Raw genomic sequence first — 21189 nt, forward strand, 5'->3', positions numbered from 1 at the left:
GCTGGGACCAAACAACGGGAGCTCACCCCGTTGCGGGGATTCGAACCACCGACCTTCTGATCGGCAAGCCCTAGGCTCAGTGGTTTAGACCACAGCGCCCCCCGTGCCCCCAGAAATGCTTAGTTTTATGCTATTGCTATGTTTATCTTTTATTGAAGCTCCTGGTTTATGGTGAAATTTTGTTACCAGATTTTTCCTTTCAGGGAGATTTCAAGGAAAGGTAGGGCCTATAAGTGACAATTCAGGTTTAAGATACAGTACCCTGCTTCAGAGTGAATCTGGAGGGCTATTATCCACTGGCAGCCTTACAACTCTATGATCCTATAAATAAAGAGTGAACAAACTACATGGTTGAAAGTGAAAGTTAATTAACATTCCCATCCAAAGTCTTTTAGAACCTTCTCCAAGGAATCAGCAAGTTCTTCTGTGTCAGTATTATCATACCAGTCACATTTATCATATCAATCAGAGTTTTCATGTGCACAGAAGGGAGAAAGGCATCATAATGACATAAATTCCAACAGCTGATGCACAAAAAGGTCCTTCCATATGTCCGCTGTGCACTCCCACACTTGCCAGAAGTGAATGTGAAAACTCTCTAAATGAGCTTGTGCCAGTCAATCTCTGTGCAAAATTAATCAAGAGAAGCATTCTGTGGCATATAACAAAATGCTGGGTTCTTTTTACATGCAAATCAGTCGGCACTTCAGATTAATCATAAGCCATTTTCTCTGATGTGTACTAGTGCAGAAATCTGCTATGTGATATGAGGCCAGGTGTCCACATGAACATATGCATGACGAATCCTTAAGCACTTCCCAAAGCATGCACAAAACGGTGGTCTCTACTATGGGGTGTCATCAATTCATCTATGAGACTGTGCAAGCAAAGCGAGTGCTGAAACTTATTCTGGGTTCTGCCAATAAGTAAGGTTGTAAACAAAAACCAGGGCCAAATTCTCAGAAGCAGGAGTTTGATTATGCTGTAGTAATTGTTAGATAGCTAAAAATAATCAAAAAGTGGGCTAAGTCGGGACAAAAGTGACTTGCAATGTAGGCAGGTTTTTTATTTTTTTAAAATAGCATTCATATCTGCATACCCAAGATGGTTATATATATATATATTTTTTAAAAAAAACCCTACCCTGAAGATATCCCATCCAGTTCCCCACCATTTTCATCTGCTTGAATGAGCATTCTGCCACACTTGAGTACAATGCCAACATTTCTTCTACATTCTTTTACTCAGATCAGTGTGTTCTGCTGGGGCATATGGAAGACTCCCTCTGTACTGGGGGCAATCCCACAAAACTCTTGTTTAACATTTCTGGAGGCACAGGATGACCTTTCAAGATCAATTAAATGTGTTTCGATCTTGTGAGAAGAGGCTCAAAATTTCTCCTTGGCATGACGCAAGCGAGTTGTAACTTCGGAAGAGCTCTTAACAGATTTAGCTGCAGCCAAGCATGTGCCCATGTGCCTCTTAACGAACAATATGTTTTGTTTTCAGCTCAAACCTGCATTGCTTCTGTTGTCTCAGAGTTGCCCCAAGTTGTTCAAGAGACAGCACATTAAGGCTACAATCCTAAACACACTTACTAAGGAATCCCTTTGAACTCAGTGGGATTTACTTTTGAGTAAACATACTGCATCAACATTCAATATTTATTGCAATGTTAAGTATGGATTCAGTTGCAAGATGACTGAATGAAGACAAAGTAACAGTAAGGTAAAGGTAAAGGATCCCTTACAGTTAAGTCCAGTCATGAATGACTCTGGGATTGCGGCACTCATCTTGCTTTACTGGCGGAGGGAGCTGGCGTTTGTCCGCAGACAGTTTTTCTGGGTCACGTGGCCAGCATGACAAAGCCGCTTCTGGCGAAACCAGAGCAGTGCACGGAAACGCCATTTACCTTCCCGCCAGAGTGGTACCTATTTATCTACTTGCAGTTTGACGTGCAACTGCTAGGTTGGCAGGAGCTGGGACCAAACAACGGGAGCTCAGCCCGTCGTGGGGATTCAAACCACCGACCTTCTGATCGGCAAGCCCTAGGCTCAGTGGTTTAGACCACAGTGCCACTCACGTGGCTGTATTACTGTATACAGTTAGTTCTACATGAGTCAACTCAACGTATATTTTCATCATACCAGTATAGGTCATGGGGGCCACAGGAAAGAGATAGAGAATCAAGCACCTGATTAATCTCAGCCATTTCAGCACAGAGAGATCATGTAGATCAGGTATAGGCAAACTCGGCCCTCCAGATGTTTTGGGACCACAACTCCCATCATCCCTAGCTAACAGGACCAGTGGTCAGGGATGATGGGAGTTGTAGTCCCAAAACATCTGGAGGGCCTAGTTTGCCTATGCCTGATGTAGATCACCTTAGAACACAAGAAGCTGCCTTCTAGTGAGTCAGACCATCTAGCTGGGAGTTGTTAACACTAACTCATATCGGCTTTCCAGAGTTTCAGGCAGAAGTCCTTATTCCTACCTGAAGATGTCAGAGAGACTGAACCTAACAAGCGCTTCCTCACCTTTGGACATCACAACACAAATGTAGCTGCTGAAGCGCTTGCAGTAGCTTGTTAAAAGAGAACTTGTGCTGAATTCAGCCCAGGATGGCAGAAGAGCACACCTGCCTTGCTACTATGTGATGCAGAGGTAGGGAGAATACTAAAGTGTTCATGAGAATAAATTCCTTGGTCATAAATTGGTCCTGTTGTAGCTTGTACTGTGATCTGTGGGAAATGACTCTGGCTTTGGTGGTTTGTGGATCACAATCCACACCATACTACATTTTAAGCACATCAAAGGGACATTAAAATCACATGGTTCCTGCACAGAATCCTGGGGACTGTAGTTTGCCCCTCGCAGAGCTACAATCCTTAATGCCAAACTACAGTTCCTAGGATTTGGTGGGGCAGGGACCATGTGCTTTAAATATACATTGGAAGTGCTTTAAATGAGATGGCTCAGTTGGTAGAGCATGAGCCTCTTAATCTCAGGGGCGTGGGTTCGAGCCCCAGATTGGGAAAAGATTCCTGCACCGCAGGTGGATGGACTAAATGACCCTCCTGGTCCCTTCCAATTCTACAATTCTATGATTTTATGAAATGTATGGTGTGGAGGACGTACATATCTGAACTTTATACTACCAGCTAATTTTGTATGTCCACTCATCAGCTGCAGGTTCCTAAAAAGGACACCACTGCCAAAGCAAACTGGAAGTTAGCTCATGGAACACCATAAAGTGCAAACATCTGGATTATATTACAGAAACATTTTATAGTGTTTTCAGCCCCAGCATGTCCCTGGCCGAAAACGTGTTTGTGATTTGACTTTGTTCATTGACATAAATTCCTTCACATTTGAATGTCTCATTGAAAGGCACATAGCAGAATGCTCCATCACACAACTGAAGGAATGACAACCTTAAAATGAATCCCAGAAGCTGGGAATCCCTCTGGGTTTATAAGGGCTAGTAGCGGGCATCTTGGTCGCGTCATTTATTAAGCCAAAGCATGTGCTTTCAAACAAGAGTTCAAATACTTTGGGATGAAATTAACAACACATAAGCACATGCCCTTCAGACAGACCCTAGTCCACACCCATTTCTGGAAAAAAAGCAGCATTGACATGCAATGGGTTTGTCCTTCTTGCACCCGATGCTTTGATCACTTTAACAACACAGAAGAAACTCACCCCACACACAAAGATTAAATTGACGACAGATGAAGCTCTCAGGAAAAAGTGCATCACACATACAGCCAGCAGGCATAGTACTGAGGACATAGCCATGTGCATCAAGAAGAGATTGATTCAGTATTATAGCAAAAAGCACCCCTTGTACAGGCAGCAGATGTGTAGCCAATCTTATGCACATTTACTCAGAACTTAGTCCAATAGAACTCATTTCCAAGGACTTGGAAGGCTAATATGGTGACCTCCAGATGTTGTTGGACTCTTACTTCCCATCATGCCCAACCATTGGCCATGCTGGCTGAGGCTGATGTGAGCCTGAGTCCAACAACGTCAGGTAATGAAGCCAGGCACCAAATTGGCTACCCAGCTTCAAGAAGTATACATAGGATTGCCACTTTAAACATTCAGTATTTTTCAATAGTATGGTGATTTTACTCCTGAAGAAAAATAGTTGAAAAGCACGGGTGTATTGTGGAATATGAACTCAAGGTTTAACTAATTCTCCACCCACAAGACCACACTGATGGCATTTTTAGGATAGGCTGCACTTTGCAAATTTTATCTGGGCTGCCCTCACAACATCCTTGCATTGTGTGTTAGGGCTTGGCACCATAATCCGTACTGAAGTTTACCTGTGTCACCATTATATTAGGGGTATGACATTCACATGTTCCAAAAGCTATTGCATCTGTAGTTTTATAGATGCCATTTATGTTGATTTTATGTAGATTTTTTGGATAAGAAATAAGGTTCCTCTTTTCACACATCACACAGATGTTGGGGGCAAGTGGAACACATGGCCCCTTAAGGGTGGGGCCAGCAAATAAGGTTCCCCTCCCCATTCCACAAATTTACCATACACATGGATGTGTATAGTACAGGACTATTATCTCTAGGATGATGATTCCACTACTTTGTTTTCACAGGGATCAGGTGGCACTGTAGTCTAAACCACTGACCCTCTTGGGCTTGCTGATCGAAAGGTTAGTGGTTTGAATCCGTATGAGGTGAGCTCCCATTGCTCTGTTGCAGCTTCTGCCAACCTAGCAGTTTAAAAGCACAAGTAGAAAAACCAGAACCGCTGTGGCGGGAAGGCAAATGGTGTTTCCATGTGCTCTGGCTTCTGCCATGGTGTTCTGTTGCACCAGAAGCAGTTTAGTCATGCTGGCCACATGACCTGGAAAGCTGTCTGTGGACAAACACTTGCTCCCTCGGCCTGAAGTGAGTTGAGCGCTGCACCCCAGTCGCCTTTGACTGGACTTAACTGTCCAGGGGTCCTTTACCTTTTACTTTGCTTTCCTCAGCATTGAGACAGACATCTATGCTGAAGGGGCACACAACTAGTCGGTCCAAAGACCTTTTGAAACCAGTACAGTGGTACCTCGGTTTACAAACACAATTGGTTCTGGAAGTCTGGACTTAACCTGAAGCGTACTTAACCTGAAGCGAACTTTCCCACTGAAAGTAATGGAAAGTGGATTAATCCGTTCCAGATGGTCCATGGAGTACTTAAACTGAAGCGTACTTAACCTGAAGCGAACTTTCCTATTGAAAGTAATGGAAAGTGGATTAATCCGTTCCAGACAGGTCCATGGAGTACTCAACCTGAAGCGTACTTAACCCGAGGTATGAGTGTAATTGGTTCTGGAAGTCCGTACTTAACCTGAAGCGAACTTTCCAATTGAAAGTAATGGAAAGTGGATTAATCCGTTCCAGACAGGTCCGCGGAGTACTTAAACTGAAAATACTCAAACCGAGGTGTACTTAAACCGAGGCATGACTGTATTTCAGTTTCCCAAGAAACAAAGAGGTCAAAGTTACCAAAGATTTCAAAGCGAGGTTGTGGAATAGAGTTGCTGGGTTGGACTTCACGGACAAGTTCCAAACCATCATTTTGGGCAGGGGTACCAACATGACCCGTAAGCTGGTCAGGGGTCCCTTTACCTTTTACCAACTCAAATAAAATATGGGGGGCAGCTGGGGGGACAGGTGGACAACTGCCCCCCAAATCAAGTAAATAAATAAAAATACTTAACCAGCCCACTAACTGCTTTGTTGATAGTTCTGTTCTGCTCCCTCTAACATAAATACTTGCTATGCCCATGGGCCCTGGTAAGGTCCGCCCTGCATAATCGATCACAAGACACACAATATTTGAATGGCAATGTCCATCAACTTTAAGGTAAGGGAAGGGAAGCCTGACGGTTAAGTCCAGTCGCGAACGACTCTGGGGTTGCGGCTCTCATCTTGCTTTACTGGTGCAGGGCATAGCTGCCAAGTATCCCGTATCCGCCGGGAAAACCCCTTTTTTCTTACCGTTTCCCGGCGGTCTCCCGTTTGGTGAAAAATCCCGGTATTGTCCCTTAAATTGGCTTCTGCCCGACGGCCATTTTTCTGGTGCCGCTTTGCCCTTCTATGGGCACCAGAAAATGGTGGCGCCGGCGCCGGAAGTCGCTTCCGCGCATGACCGGAAGTTGCGACTTCCGGTGGCGCTTTGCCCTTCTATGGGCATCAGAAAATGGCGGCGCCGGAAGTCGCTTTTACGTGTTTCCGGTCATGTGCGGAAGCGACTTCCGGCGCTTGCGCCGCCATTTTTTGGTGCCCATAGAAGGGCGCCGCGCCACCGGAAGTTGCGTCACGCAACTTCCGGTCATGCGCGCGCTGCCGATCCCAGATCTTTACGACCCGGACTTGGCAGCTATGGTGGAGGGAGCCGGCGTTTGTCCGCAGACAGTTTTTCCGGGTCACGTGGCCAGCATGACTAAGCTGCTTCTGGCGAACTAGAGCAGCACACGGAAACGCCGTTTACCTTCCCGCCAGAGTGGTACCTATTTATCTACTTGCACTTTGGCGTGCTTTCCAACTGCTAGGTTGGCAGGAGCTGGGACCGAGCAACGGGAGCTCACTCCGTCGCAGGAATTCGAACCGCCGAACTTCCGATCGGCAAGCCCAAGAGGCTCAGTGGTTTAGACCACAGCGCCACCCGCATCCCTGTCCATCAACTTTGGGGGCCCTCAAATATTTTACTGGGACCTAAACCCCTAGGCTCCTATGGTCTTGGGACTCGACATGCAAAGCGTCCCCCTCAGCATACCAGTCTTGCACTCGTGCCCTGTTTTGCGTTTCCCCAAAGGCATCTGGCTCGAAATTGCGGGAGCCGAATTCTCTTTGCGTTGCCTGCCTATCTCACCTGGCAAACGCGTCGCACCCACCCTGGGAGGAGCTCTCTGCTCTTCGGAGGGCACCTCCGTTTTCATCCGTGCTGGGCAAACCTCTTGCTCGCACTTTCTCGTCCTTTGGACCCCACTTGAAAACCAGTAACACACGCGCCCCATTTACTTCTCTCTCTCTCTCTCTCTCTCCCTCTCTCTCCCACTCCGCCCACCTGGGCAAACGGGCTCCGGAATCCCGCCCGCCTTTCTAAGGGCGCGAAAGAGGCAGAATGAGAGCGCCCGACGCGCCATCCCCTCGCGCGCCTTGCTAGTTCCGGCGAGAGCCGGGAAAAAGCCGCGGCCTTCGCCCCTCCTTCGCCTCGGTGCGTCCTGGAAGCAGCGCCGCCTCTTGCCCGGCGTCACTTCCCCGAGAGCAGCTGGAGAAGGAGAAGATGGCGGCGCTGGGGGAGCCGGTGCGGCTGGAGAGAGGTGAGAGCAAAGGCAGGCTGGCGAGCGGGCGGGGAACGGCTGGCCTCGGCTGCAGGAACGTGAGAGGAAGATCTGCTGAGCGATGCCCTGCAGGGGCGACGTGTGTATGCCTATAGTATTCGCCTTGGGGAGCGGGCAGGCTAAGCCCCCAAAGCGTTATTAGGTCCTGAGGCTGCTCAGGGTAGGGGCAACCACTTGTCCACAGCAGCAGCAGCCCCGCAAGCCTCCGCCAAGAGGGGGGAGAGGGGATCCCCTTGCCTCTCTTCCCCCCCCCTCGCTCCCGCATCCAGAGATAATGCGCAGCAGTGCTCCAGCTTAGGTGGCTTTAGAAGAGGATTAGAGAACTGCTAGGCTTACTACGTAGCTTGGGATGGCCGTCGCAAGTGGGGAGCGCGCGGCTGCTTGGCCGCCGAGAGAGAACTAGATGGGGGGCGTGGCGTCCGGCCCGGCGCGGGGATCTTCTTCTGTTCTTGGCTCCCTCCCTCCGACCGTCGGTCAAAGCGGCCTCGGCTTCTTCTTTCTCTGCCTGGTCCGAGTCAGCTGGTGCTGAGCTAGGACTGTGGCTTGCGCGCTCCCCTGTGGGTCGGGGTGCGCGAGGAGGTTAATGGACAACAGAGGGCCCTGTGGAAGTTCAGGTTGGGCTGCTGCTCTCGGAAGGAGCCAGCCGGTTCTCTGGGTGCCAACATTGGGTGTAAAGTTACGGAAGTTTTAGATCGGAGTTCATAGGCCTCGGTGGAAAATGCACTGTGAGCTGCTACTACCTATAGTTAGTTGGGAGGGTCTAATTTATGAGCCTAGAAGCATCTAGGCCCCCATCTGCACTGTACATTTAAAGAGCATCATACTGCTTTAAACGATCATGGTTTCCCACCAAGAATCCTGGGACTGGGAAGTGTCGTGGGCTAAGAGGGCTGAGTGCTTTTAGGATACCTCCTATTCCCCTGAGGGATGTGCACTTCTCAGAGTGGTTTAACCGTCAGCATGTCTTCCCAGGGAACTCGGGGAACTGTTGCTCTGTGAGAGGAAGAGGGTTCTCTGTGACTGCATAATGCTACTGCAGACTGAAATAACAGATTCCTAGGCCCCAGAATCAAATTTAATGGGTTAAGTTTTTTACAGCGCCGCAGCAAAATGTTGTCGCATTGAGTGCTCATATCAAGGAGGTCTAGCAGCCAGCCAGCTGTACTCTTTTTCCAGGGTGCTCCTTTCCATCCACCACCCTCTGCCCCCTTTTGGTCAACATCCTGTGGTCACTGAATATGCTCAGTCCTCATTGAGCTGAGTTTTACAGGAAAGGCTATGTACTGAATCTTAAGAACTGCTGCATGTCTCCAAACCTTTAGGTGAACTGGCTTTAGCTTGCACCTGGTAGATGAGGGTTAAAATATCTCATTAGGCATTAAATCACTGTTGGCCTTGTTGCCTTAGAAACTCAGATATATAGCTAATCACTAAGTGACACCTTAAACCTAGTTACAGCCACCAAAACAGAATATCTAGGTGTCTTTTTTGTTTACAATCATTTTAATTATTGTCATCAACATTCATTTCTGTATCGTTTTTTATTTTAAAGAAAATATCTCAAAGCAGATTACAACACATTAAAACATCAGATAAAACAATCCAGAATAAAGCAAATTCAAGCTTCAAGGAAAATATTTCAAATCCTTTTCCAAATGACATTTTGCTTTCCCTATATTTATTTACCCACTTAATTTGTATAGCTGCCCCATAGCAGAAGTACTGCAAGAAACCAGTGTGGTGTAGTGGTTAGAGAGTCAGAATAGGACTTGGGAGATCAGGGTTCAAATCCCCTCTCAGTGGGTGACCTTGGGCCGGTCACAGGCTCTTAACATACCTTCAAGGGTTGTTGTGGGGATTAACTGAGGGGGTGAACCATGTACTCCTTGGAGAGAAAGGTGGGATATAAATGCAATTAAGTTTTTCTGCTTACCTGCTTAAGAAAGCTAGAGGGGGCAGCCAGATGGAGATGTCAGTCGCCAACCCGGCATTCAAAGATCTCCATGTGGTCACAATTGGAGTTGCATCACTAGCAAAACATGCCTGGCACCTGGCGCATTTCTAGCACTGCTCATGAAGAAGAGCCTCAGTTGATCACAGGGTTTGGGCAGGTTCATAGAATTGCTGATACAAAGTTTTCATAGAATTGCTGATACAAAGTTTTCACAGAACTGCTGATACAAATGATGACTTTTTTAAGAATACAGAATAATTGTTACTTTGCAGTGATGTTAAAGAAATGTACATTGTATCTTAACAGTATTTCAATAGAAACTAAACTTGGAAAATTAGGACCAAGTAGGCTATTTTTTAGTCAGTTGTCAAAGTATTGATGTCTTAAGCTCCCAGGGTGGGGTGGGTGGTGGGGAATCCTGTGTTTTATGAGGGAACAGTTCAGATAAAGAAAAAGGAAATAGCAGGTTAAAATGTAGTGTCTGTGTATAGCTATGACAGAGGACAAGATTTAGTAGCCCTGATGACTGACCTCTTCATTAGTTATGGAATGAAGTCAAACAGCATCACCCATGCAGCTTGCTTTAACATAGCTGCCAAGTTATCCCTTTTTTTAAGGGATTTTCCCTTATGCTGAATAGGCTTCCTCGCGAGAAAAGGGAAAACTTGGCAGCTATGAACTTTAAGCACTGCACCCTGCATGACTTTGCTGCTCAACCCCCCCCCCCAGAAGTACTGTTCGTCATCTGATGTTCAGCCTTTAAATCTCTTGCCACTCCCAGAAACACCCCCCCCCCTTTGTACATGTATGATTCCAAACAGAACTGGGTCAGCAGCTCGCACTGAAGAAAGGATGGGGGATATGCCAACATCTCTGGGAAATTCTTCTTGCCTTATTGAAATTCTTTTACTATCTTGGAGAGTACTGCTTTCAAAACGTCCATGCTAGGCAAAATTCAATAGGAACTCTTAAGTAACAGTTGACCTTTTGGGTCTTAACAACCCAGGAATTCTCAGAAATAGAAGGGAGGGTGTAACTGAGCCAGTTTAAGCCATGATGATATTCTCCCATGAATGGATGTTGTGTAACCCATATAATTGAAAAATCAGTTGTCATGTTTTAGTTTTCCAAATATGGCTGGGTTTGTTTGTTTTTGAAACTTCTAACATTCATTATACAGTAGTGGCTTATTGTAACCTCATATTTGTTTGGAACAACATTTTATCCTTTGCTCCTCAGTCATTCAAGGAAAATTAAGTAATATTTGCAAATAAAAATAGGATGCTTGGACTCAGCTGCTGGCTCTGCTCTTTGTCATGCAAAGGCTGTGTTTTTATTTCTAATCTTCAAAGACAAAGCTTTGGGAAATACATTTTTTTGCTAAGTTGTTGTTTTGATGGGTAACGGAGACAACAACAGATGACTTAATTATTTCCATGCTCCATAGTGAAGATTTTGGCAATTGCTTGCAAGTAATCATTTTATTTCATGTCCTTTAACCAGAATGTGGAAGAAGAAAACACGGAGGTAGGGCTGGGCGATACCTGGTTTTCAACATCACAATATATCACCAGCTAAATTTCACAATATCCCGATATATCACGCTATATATCTGCAGTGGCGGAGGGGCCTGCTGGCCCTCCCCAAAGGGACAGAGGGTACCGCCATACCCCCCCTGCAGCAGTGGAGGGTGTGCTGCATTTTCCCGCAGCAGCAGAGAGCCTTTCCAGGCCTCCCCGCAGCAGCAGAATGTCGCAGTGTACCTCCCCGCCGTGGCAGAAGGTGTACGCTTCCCTGCAGCAGCTGAGGGACTTGACGAGGCTCCCTGAAGTGGTGGAGGGCCTTAAAATGTAAGGAAGTAGTAGATTTAATAAAAAAATACTAAATAAACTTCCATATATAATATTTAATATATTTTCAACTAATTTATGAGTAGTTTAAGTGATTTACTAATCAAGCCGCATCTGCTTCCCCACTCAGAGGTCTAAGTGGACTCTGTGTATGCAAAAGCCCCACCATTGAATTCAGTAGGGCTTTCTTCTGAGTCGACACACATTTGCTTTCACTGCTTACTAAAAAACACCTTCCCTATCATTCTCACACAGTACGCAACCTCCCATTTCAGCATGAGGCAACCAGCTAAATCTTCTCCTCTCCATTCTACTCCCCCCAAAAGCCCTCATCCCATCAGCCTCTCCCTTTTTATCAAAGGAAGGGAGGGCAATCAATCAAAAAGATAAATAAAACAACACCCAACACCCTTCCTTTTTAATATGGAGGGAAGCTATTTAGGGGGAACCACCAGAAAATGCTTTCACTGGTGAGGGAAAAAAGAAGTGCTTTCCAGTTCATTCTTTCCTTTGCCCTGGATCTTTGATTGTCTAGCCAAGGGGGTTTCCTCCTGAATTGTTAGCAGGCTCTGCATAATTTTTGTTGTTTAGTCGTGTCTGACTCTTCGTGACCCCATGGACCATAGCACGCCAGGCACGCCTGTCTTCCACTGCCTCCCACAGTTTGGTCAATCTCATGTTCGTAGCTTCTGCATAATTAGCTGAGCTCTAATTGGAAAGATACCTTCAGAGCTGGTTTGTGTTGGGGGCTTATCTTTATTTCTTATCGTTTAGGGCAGGCATCCCCAAACGTCGGCCCTCCAGATGTTTTGGACTACAATTCTCATCATCCTTGACCACTGGTCCTCTTAGCTAGGGATCATGGGAGTTGTAGGCCAAAACATCTGGAGGGCCGCAGTTTAGGGATGCCTGGTTTAGGAGGTAGGAGGAAGAGAGCAAACAAAGCAGGATACACAGTGCCTGCAAATTCCACGTTTTGTTCACCGGTGGTGTATTGCCTTGTTGAAACACTTACCACAATATTATTTCAGTACCGGTATTTAACAATATGGCTATTTATTGCACAGCCCTACACAGAAGTATAAAAACTTTTTCTCAAGCAATTTTCTGTTCATGCACCCATCCCATCCCTAGTTCTGGAAGATGTAAATCCATCGTAGCTCTTTTGAATGAAGGTATTCACTTAAACTGAACAGATAGAAGTTAGTACTCTGTAATATTAGTACTCTGTAATATTGGCAACTTAGGAGAAGTATCGTGTTATTTTGTAACATGAACTACAACTGTGAGTGACCTAAGAAAGGGCTGGAATGCTTAATGTATACTATCTGTCTGAGTGCTTGGTTGTGGAAGCAAATATTTAAGGAAGATATTAGAACTGATAGTGGAGAGAAGGTTAAACTGCTGTGTGTTTCCATGAAGTCTTGGTGTTGGGATGGCAGGTGTATCCGGCAGCAATAACATCTGTACTTAGCTTCCTGTCAACAGCCCATTGCATAATGGTCCATGTCTGACTCTCAGTGTTCCAATGATCATCCTATGGAAATGTACTCTTGCAAAGGCTCTGGTCTCTAGTCAACTGCAAAGGTATTATCAGTGTCCTCTGCCCCTTGAGCCACCTTTTAACTTAATCGTTTGCATAAAATGTTCTCTGTGGTCTTTCCCTCTATTCAAGCAGTTTCAAGAAGGGAAGATGGGCCCTAATCTTGTTACAGCAACTATATTCACATTTTCTTCCCCGAGGGAACATTTTGCACAGAGCTGTCTGCTTTGGGAACCATGTGCATTGTTTGTTAGTGACTCCAGGAGTATGTTCTAATCTGGAGCATAGACGGTTCATGGATCAGACTTTGTCAGCTAAGCATGTGAATATTGAACACAACCTAGAGCAATATTTACGCTGCTGCTTTGGGATGGCGTTTAATTCTGCATCTACATATTACAAAGGAAGAATGGTAGAGGGAGTCCAGATTGTTTGTCTGCCACTGAAATATTTGTAATAAAGAATCCCTAATAGGTGTGCATTGCAAGGAAAAAGCTTTGCCTGAAACAGGAGAGCTGATGATCATCAGGATTCTATCCTTTGGATTTTGTTGACAAGTATATTGGTCTGATGCTCATTAGTCACAGAACAAACATTGAAGAGCAAGTTGGTACAAGATCTGTACTGGGTTTTTCCTGCTCCAGATGAATGGGAAGGAGTGCTTTTGAATGTCACTCTAGCTGTGTGGGAACCACATTTCTATGAGTGGCTCCCACACAGTTGAGGTATATAGACTGATCACACATGGTTCTGATTCACTAGCCCAATTCAATGGTCGGAACCAGTATCATTACCCTCTGAGTAGATTTTAGTAGTTCATTATCTTTCCTTGCCTTTCTTTTTACAGACATCTGTCGGGCTATTGAGTTGCTGGAAAAGTTGCAAAGGAGTGGAGAAGTGCCCCCACAAAAACTACAGGCTTTGCAAAGGGTCCTTCAAAGTGAATTCTGCAATGCTGTGCGGGAGGTATGTTTTTGAGGAGTGTGTGAAGACCAGTGTCTTCTTGTTAATATTTGGGAGCTACACTGGGAATTGCCTTCTGTTGAAGTGAGATTACAAGAAAAAAGGTAATAGTGAATGACAAACCAAGTTTCCTAGTTCACAACTCAATGCATGCATAGTCAATCCACACAGTTCGTTTGGAAATAATATTAATGTGGTTTGATTTAGTCATCCCCTATCCAATAAATCACATACCTGATTTTTCTTTCTTTCTAAAGGTATATGAGCACGTGTATGAGACTGTGGACATCAGCAGTAGCCCAGAAGTGAGAGCTAATGCCACAGCCAAGGTAAGAGCCCTATTTAGGAAGGGTTAATATGTTAAAGCTAATCTGGCAGCTCCAATCTATAAAAGCTGAAGCATTAAGCTATGAAAATATTGCAGTGAGCTGTGCTTTTGAGCTCCATGAGTATATCCGCGAAACAAACACTTTAAACAATTGGCTTAAGATTAACTGGGAAGAATGAAAGGGCTCCTTACCAAAGACAAAGTTCTCCTATAGCAGTTCCCTATTTTAAAGTTGTTGTTTTTCTGTCAATGCACTGAAGCAGTTAATGTTCACTAATGCACTCTCATGCGGAAGCTTTTTACGTGTTTATTGACTGCCTTCCTACCCCAATGCATGGGATGCTAAAATAGCATTCTTGCTGAACACAGTCAGTGCATTGGATAAATGCCTGGTGTTCCCACATTACAAGAATGTGGAGGGTTGGGATTGTCAGCGCATGTTACTATGAGGATGTTGAAGGGGGTTCAGGACAGGGTGAGGAATACTGCCTCTGCTTAGAAAGCATTTTGTTGTGTAATATGACTCTCATTTGTTTACTTGATTCCAGTGCCCAAGTTAAAAATGGATAGTAGTGCATCTGTTATGAGGAACTCATGTGTATTTTCAAAACACACGCAAGGGGGAACGGGTTGTTCGTCTTTGTCCATGTATCATCAAGGAAAATGCAGTTATACGTAAAACAGTGCATATGTTTAGTTTATTTGCCTTTTGTTTTCCCATGGTTTGGAGTATAAACCATCTTCGGAACAGCAGCCCAGAGATTGAAAATACTCTGAAGTACATTTGCAATACACTTGTATTGGCAGTATTTAGCAAGATGCTTTGAAATATTTGCCTTTGAGATAAGACAATCAGTAAGATTCCAAACCTTGTGACCTATGGGGAAGAAAATGAGATTTCCATGTTTTGCAGGCCACTGTTGCTGCCTTTGCTGCCAGTGAGGGTCATTCCCATCCCAGAGTCGTTGAACTACCAAAAACAGAAGAAGGGCTCGGATTCAACATCATGGGCGGCAAAGAGCAAAATTCTCCAATCTATATATCCCGAATTATCCCAGGTGGTATTGCTGATAGACACGGGGGATTGAAGCGTGGAGACCAGCTTCTTTCTGTAAACGGAGTGGTAGGGATGGAATTTAACTTCCACTTGTAGTAGCTACCTGTGACCGCTTGAGGGCATTGAGGGGATGTTGATTGCTTGGTCTTGTGTGTATTATGCAGTATGAAAAAACAGGTTTATGTTTTCCTTTTACAAATCATAATGGAGAGTAAAATATTATGGAGTGTGTTTTAGATTTGCAATTCTAACTTCACTAGCACTGATAGAAACCTGCTGTTACACAAATAAACATTTTTAATTAATAAAGCAGGTGGATACACATTTTAGAATTGGATCCCAAGTTTGTTGAAATGACATTAGCAAGATGTTAGTAAAATAGTTTATTACTAATAGTCTGTTAGTAAAATAGTCATTGATGAGAAACTGCCCATATGCAGTTTCTCATCAATGACTATTTTACATACTATGCAACTTTAAATGAAAAAAAATGTTTTCTACTCTTGAGACCTGTCAGCTATCTTTTGACTTAACCTACCTCACAGGATTTGTGAGGATAAAATTTGATAGCATACCACTTTGAGCTCCTTGCAGTCTTGGCAAGATACAAAATAAATAATGAAGGCCGAAGGTATAGAAGCAAAATCCTGAAATGATGAGGCTGTGCTTCAGAAATTTGATTTTGTGTGTGTGTGTGTGTGTGTGTGTGTGTGTGTGTTCGTTTGTGTGTGAATTTGGATAGGAAAGGACCTAATCCACTGTGCTGAGTGGACTTCACCTCCCAGTTTTCACACTTCCCAAAGGTGCCAAAAAATGTATCAAAATGCATTTTAAAACAATCTGTTTTCGGAGGGAACAGCATGATAAGCATGGATTGAGTGAACCCATGTAAAAACGACACAGGCTGGAAAGAGACTGATTCATCCCTCTCTAGTTGTGATTCCTTGATTTTTCTCTGTCAAGTTACCCCAGAACACCTGAGGTAAAGCAGTTCTCCCCATACTTTGCATGCACATTTACTTTTTTCCTAATTGTGATTAAAATATAGCAACAGCCAGCAGCTCCTTGTTCCATTTTCCTAATAGATAGCCACTGGAATAGCTCACAGCAACTCACGTCCTCCCACAATGAACTGTTTTGGTGGCTGACTAAAGGAGTCATTGACACTCAGCTGACCAGTCCCCACACAGCCTTCCAGCTGGTGGATGGCACTGAGAAAATCCTTCCCTTTCTATAGACTCATTCATTTGTCCTGGTAACTTCAGTTGGGGGTACTAACTTTGCCAGGCAATCTGGCTATGCCCTGATAAGGTGGGGAAATCTTGGGAATCTGGCAATCTACCTAGGAACACATCAAGACCCATTTACACATCATGACCGACATTTTGAGAAGCACTGTTGTAAGTGAAACCTAGAGCAACTGCCCTTTTCCTCCCCCCCCAAAATGCCTAAATATGTACTGTACTTAATTGTGAAAGCCACGAATTATCTGGAACAGATAACGTTCTGATACAGCCAACATAAAATCTAGCTCTTCTATGTGAGGTCATTCAGCTAGCCTTATACATAACAATGTTGGAATATTAGAGTGCTTTTTTATATATTTACTAACGGAATGGTTAATTTTTAAAATGTTTGTTTCAGAGTGTTGAAGGGGAGCACCACGAGAAAGCCGTGGAACTGCTAAAAGCGGCTCAAGGAAAAGTTAAGCTGGTTGTACGATACACACCCAAAGTCCTTGAAGAGATGGAGTCACGATTTGAGAAAATGAGATCGGCAAAACGCAGGCAACAGAATTAATGTTTTACATATAGCTTAAGGAAAAGCATGAACTTCGCTTGTCTGGAAACGTCATCTTATAATTAGAAAAGGATGTTAATTTTGTTAACGCTTTGTCTTTTACAAATAACTCTTGAACATCTTAATGCTTCTGAGAAGAAAAGTTTACATGGGCATTTGTAGCTATGTGGTTTTACAGATCCTTTATTTACCATTCAAACCTGTAACCATCAGAACAAATTTGTAAAGTGTTTTTAATATACATTTTAATAAGCTTTTTTCAGCATTTGTAACATCTGTTTTCTAGTACTTTTTTCCCATTTGGCATTACTTAAAACTGGAAATATTTATTTTGGATACAGATATAAAACAAGTTTTACTCTTTTTGACACTAAATTTAGTCTTCTACATACAGGTAGTCATAATTATGTGGTCAAGTACAATTAGTGCTTTTGATGAACAAGTTTCTATGCATGTTCTCAATCATAACTTTATATGGTTAATGACATCTTGGACACTTTCTTACCTCTTTTGTGAATAATTGGTAACAGGCAGTCTCTTATTTTTAACGTTTCAGTGATTGACATCACTACCAGCAATCATTCCTATAATTTAGATACTTTTGTACTAATTTCTGAATACTTGGAGAAAGTGGAAAGCATACCTGACTGTAGTTGTGTATTTATATTCAGTAAGGTAAAATTGCATGCAGTGCAGAAAAGATTGTATATGTACTCCAGACTTTCTTCTATTGTAAGTTACTTCTGCAACTGCATCTACTTGTTCTCTTAACAGTGATGGATGTGACCCACATCAGGTACCTTAGTGGGTGGTGTGCTCTTCCTTACTAGAGCATCAGAGTTCTTTCAGTATGCTGTTTGCAGTTGTCATAGTGACACAGAAAAGCTAACAGATACCGCAAATTCTTTTGTAAAAACACTCAGGCAGCAGACACTACTCTCTATCAGAAAAGGCATTCCTTGCTTGTGTAAATCCACTGGGCATGCTTTTAACCCAAAGTGGATAGCATTTTGGTACATCACATATGGATTCCCCCTCCCCCTCCCCAAACTGTCTATAAAGTAAGTGCAAATCCACAACTGAAGTTTCAGCAGATGGCTTGTGCTAAGAAAGAGCTAGTATGTTTAGGGTGCTTAGAAAATATCCACCTGGAGTGCAAATATATCCTTTTCTAGAGTCTGGGAATCTCTATAAAGAGATTCATTTGGCTGGTGATCTGCCAAAGTTATACTGTGGTGGGCTGTGCTTTGCAACTAGATTCCTGTTTATCCCTTCAGACTACTGTGGATGAAAATGCCTGACCAACATATAGTTCCTTCATGCCATGGCTTCCAGATGCTCTACCTCAAAACTGCAAACCCTTGAAGCTCTGTTTAAGTTTAAAGTTGCCTCCCTCTTTTAGCATAAGCTGCCAAGCCAAAACAAAGAACTTGCAGCAGCTGGAGACATGTAATTTTCAGCTGAGCCCCACAACTGTACAAGTTCATCTTTTGGGGGTTTAGAAGATCAGTTAGCAAAGAGACTCTTCGCTTTTGCAAATGTGGTTTTTTTAAAAAAAAATCTTGTCGTTGGTAGTGATGTGGTCACTAAAATTGTCAGTCAGCTTGCTAGACCTGTGTGATAACTGTAGTGGCAGTGGAGAATGAGTTCCTGCAGACATTACTGACCTGCATTATAGATGCTTTCATTGCTGCTCATGTTACTGTACCGGGTTAAATCTTCCAACTTTATTTAAACAGAGCACTACTTAAACTTGCTTATAGACTGTAAAGTTTAATCCTGGAAGCATTTGCGCCACTTTCAGCTGTTCAGAAAGATGACACAAAGGACCAGTCTCTAATTCTCAAGTTAATTTTTTTGAGCCAAGAAACTATCTTGCCAGTGCTTATCCAGAGAGAGACAGTAGTTTGATCGATGGACAGTGGAAACTACACTGAACCATGTTGCTTCAGGAATATGGATTTTATTGGGATTTATTTCTGAGTAAGCTTGCCCAGGATGGCAAACCTTTTCTTGCCGAATTTCAGTATGTTGCCTTCCCTCAATCGCTTTGATTGAGCTTCAAGCCATTATGTTGACATCTTCAGCCTAGCAACATTGCAGGAAAATCATTTTTGTGAGGGGTGTATGTAAAAGAGAGTTATTCTGCTTTTCTTAGAACCCCTGTCTTGAAAGCTTCAGTTGTACAAGCGCTGCATGGAGCCCTGCTTCCACCCTTTCCTCACTAATCTGCTGCCACTATTCCCTGCTCTGCCTGAGATGAAAATAGCCAGTGGTTCAATCTCCTCCCTTAGTAAAGAACTAAAAAAGGGCTACCTTGATGAAACTTGAACATTCCTGGCTTGGTATATCTAGCATTAGCCTGGTTATCCACTGGATGTCAGTGTTCAGCTGTAAATGCATCCAAGTGGATAGGAGTAAGTGTTCTGCAACATGTCTCCTCTGCATGAACTACATGCAGTCAAATATAACTAGAGTGCCAATATAAATGATCAGGAGAGTAGATTTTTTATTCTAACGACAGCGTAAATCTTACATTTGTTTGGATGACGGGGGGCGTATCTAGGAAAGTTGATTCAAGTAACCTTAAATCATTTGAGCATTTAGACAGCATAAGCCTACAGTAAATTGAAGATTTAGTGACTGAAGCCATGAAGCATGTATTATTATTTTGTCTTTTTTTGTCACTTTGGGCTTATCCATACGTACCTTTACTCTGCTCTCTGCAGGCACGGCCTGCACTTTAAAGCTCCATGTATGAGCACCTTTTTTCCTTTTTGCCCCAGAGCTTTCCCTGTGAAAGCCGGCTCTTTAAAGCTCAGTTGGCACAAATAGCAATCTGCAGGAAACCCAAACTGGCGTTTGTTCCAACTGAGCACTAAAGAGTCCATTTTTGTGGGGAAAGTTCTGGGGTAAAACAAACAAACATTTGGACACAGAGCTTTTATAAGCAGGATCTGTGCCTGGAAACTGCAGGGCAAAAGGTAAGTGTGGGTGAGCCTTTAGATAAGTGAGCACTGAATTGCACGGTTTAAATATGTAGCCAGCTGCAGAAGGCAACCAGCTGTACCATGTTGATGGACTGTATATTTTTTATGGAGCAATTAATATTTAAAATAATGAGACCAAAAGAAGTAGTTGGGCCAATCAGGAAGTATTTTATTTTAATTATATATAATACTAGATTTGTGTTGGAGGTTTCTATAGTAAAAAGAATAGGGTCAAACAAATACTATAATAAAAATAGTTTAATCTACTTTTACTGAATATAGACATGTGTTTTGTTACTCTAAAAAGGGTTAGCTTGAAGGTAGCCTGGGCCGTTGTTGAAAAGTGCTTATGGCTATAATCCTTTTGCCGCTTGCCTGGGGTTGATCACCATTGAATTTGATGGGACTTGCTTCTAAGTAGACATGTATATGGTTGCACTGCTAGGGGGTTTTATTATCAAGCCTGGCATATGGATTCAGTAGGCTCCAGGCCTTTTGGATTAAAGTCTGGTGTGTAGCAAATGGCCAGATAGTGGCAAAATATATTTTGCCTCTGTCTTTCTCAGAATCAAAAGCAGTGTGTAAAAGATGTGCTGCTAAACCCATCTCATATCCAAAATTTGGATCAGTAGAAACTGTGAAAGAGGCACAAAGCCTGATAGATGTGTGTGTGTCTACTTAAAACTGGTCTCTCTTTTTCTTAGTCACTGCAATACAAATGGGATCCTGAGCCCAGGTTGAAAGCCAGTTTTTAAAGTAAAGTTAGATTCGTTGGAGAATCAAGAAATGAACATATAAGATACTACTGAACAGGTGCAATGACTACATTGTATTGGTGTGTGCACATATGCAATAATTTAATAGCCAGCAAAAATTAAAACAGACAATACTGTGTGTGTAATGTAGTCTTTATGTACTTAATTGCTGCTTGAGGGCCCTGTACATTTTTTAGGAACATGAAAATAAAGAATTGAAATTTCATATTTCTTGCTGTGTGAGTACTCTCTCTATTTCCTTATTGTGTTACTGATACAAATGAAGCTAAAAGTTCATACTATCCTTGTAAGGTGGCCAGCACATTATAGTATATTTATTTGGGAGACTTTTCTCTCAATACTTCTCCTGGCTTCCACATAATACACTTCAGGGTTTATCCTTGCAAGTTCAGAATTAGTATGGTACTGTACTACTACGGTAATACCTAAGAAAGTATTAGGGCTTCAAATTACAATGGTTTTCTACTGAGAACATCAATGCTCCTGTGGTAATAAAAGCCATTATTTCAGATTTATTATGCTGAAGAGTGAAAGAACCAGATACCGTTATGTGAGAAATGG

At 43.3% G+C, this 21189-nt stretch overlaps 1 protein-coding gene and 1 long non-coding RNA gene across 2 annotated transcripts in view; one reads left to right on the forward strand and one right to left on the reverse strand.

Annotated features, from left to right (window-relative positions):
- Nucleotides 1-7181, reverse strand: part of LOC148687623 (uncharacterized) — a 37902-nt gene extending 30721 nt beyond the window's left edge. Inside the window, exon 1 of the long non-coding RNA XR_015949592.1 lies at nucleotides 6896-7181. This is a non-coding gene — a long non-coding RNA (uncharacterized LOC148687623). The remainder of the gene's footprint in view (nucleotides 1-6895) is intronic.
- An 8-nt stretch (nucleotides 7182-7189) lies between these two features.
- Nucleotides 7190-20833, forward strand: LIN7C (lin-7 cell polarity scaffold C). The gene is made up of 5 exons (XM_035117745.3): nucleotides 7190-7346; nucleotides 13562-13680; nucleotides 13935-14006; nucleotides 14919-15128; nucleotides 16707-20833. The coding sequence occupies exons 1-5, from the start codon at nucleotides 7310-7312 to the stop codon at nucleotides 16860-16862; spliced, it is 594 nt and encodes a 197-aa protein (XP_034973636.1). The 5' UTR covers nucleotides 7190-7309; the 3' UTR covers nucleotides 16863-20833.
- Nucleotides 20834-21189: the final 356 nt, after the last annotated feature.

Source organism: Zootoca vivipara, chromosome 1, assembly GCF_965207765.1.
Source record: "Zootoca vivipara chromosome 1, rZooViv2.hap1.1, whole genome shotgun sequence".
Taxonomy (NCBI): Eukaryota; Metazoa; Chordata; class Lepidosauria; order Squamata; family Lacertidae; genus Zootoca; species Zootoca vivipara.

Excerpts from the sequence above, each read along its gene's own strand:
- LIN7C (XM_035117745.3), top strand. The coding sequence starts at position 7,310 with ATGGCGGCGCTGGGGGAGCCGGTGCGGCTGGAGAGAG. Across the intron at positions 7,347-13,561 it reads GCCGGTGCGGCTGGAGAGAG|ACATCTGTCGGGCTATTGAG; the intron begins GTGAGAGCAAAG and ends TTCTTTTTACAG. Across the intron at positions 14,007-14,918 it reads GAGCTAATGCCACAGCCAAG|GCCACTGTTGCTGCCTTTGC; the intron begins GTAAGAGCCCTA and ends CATGTTTTGCAG.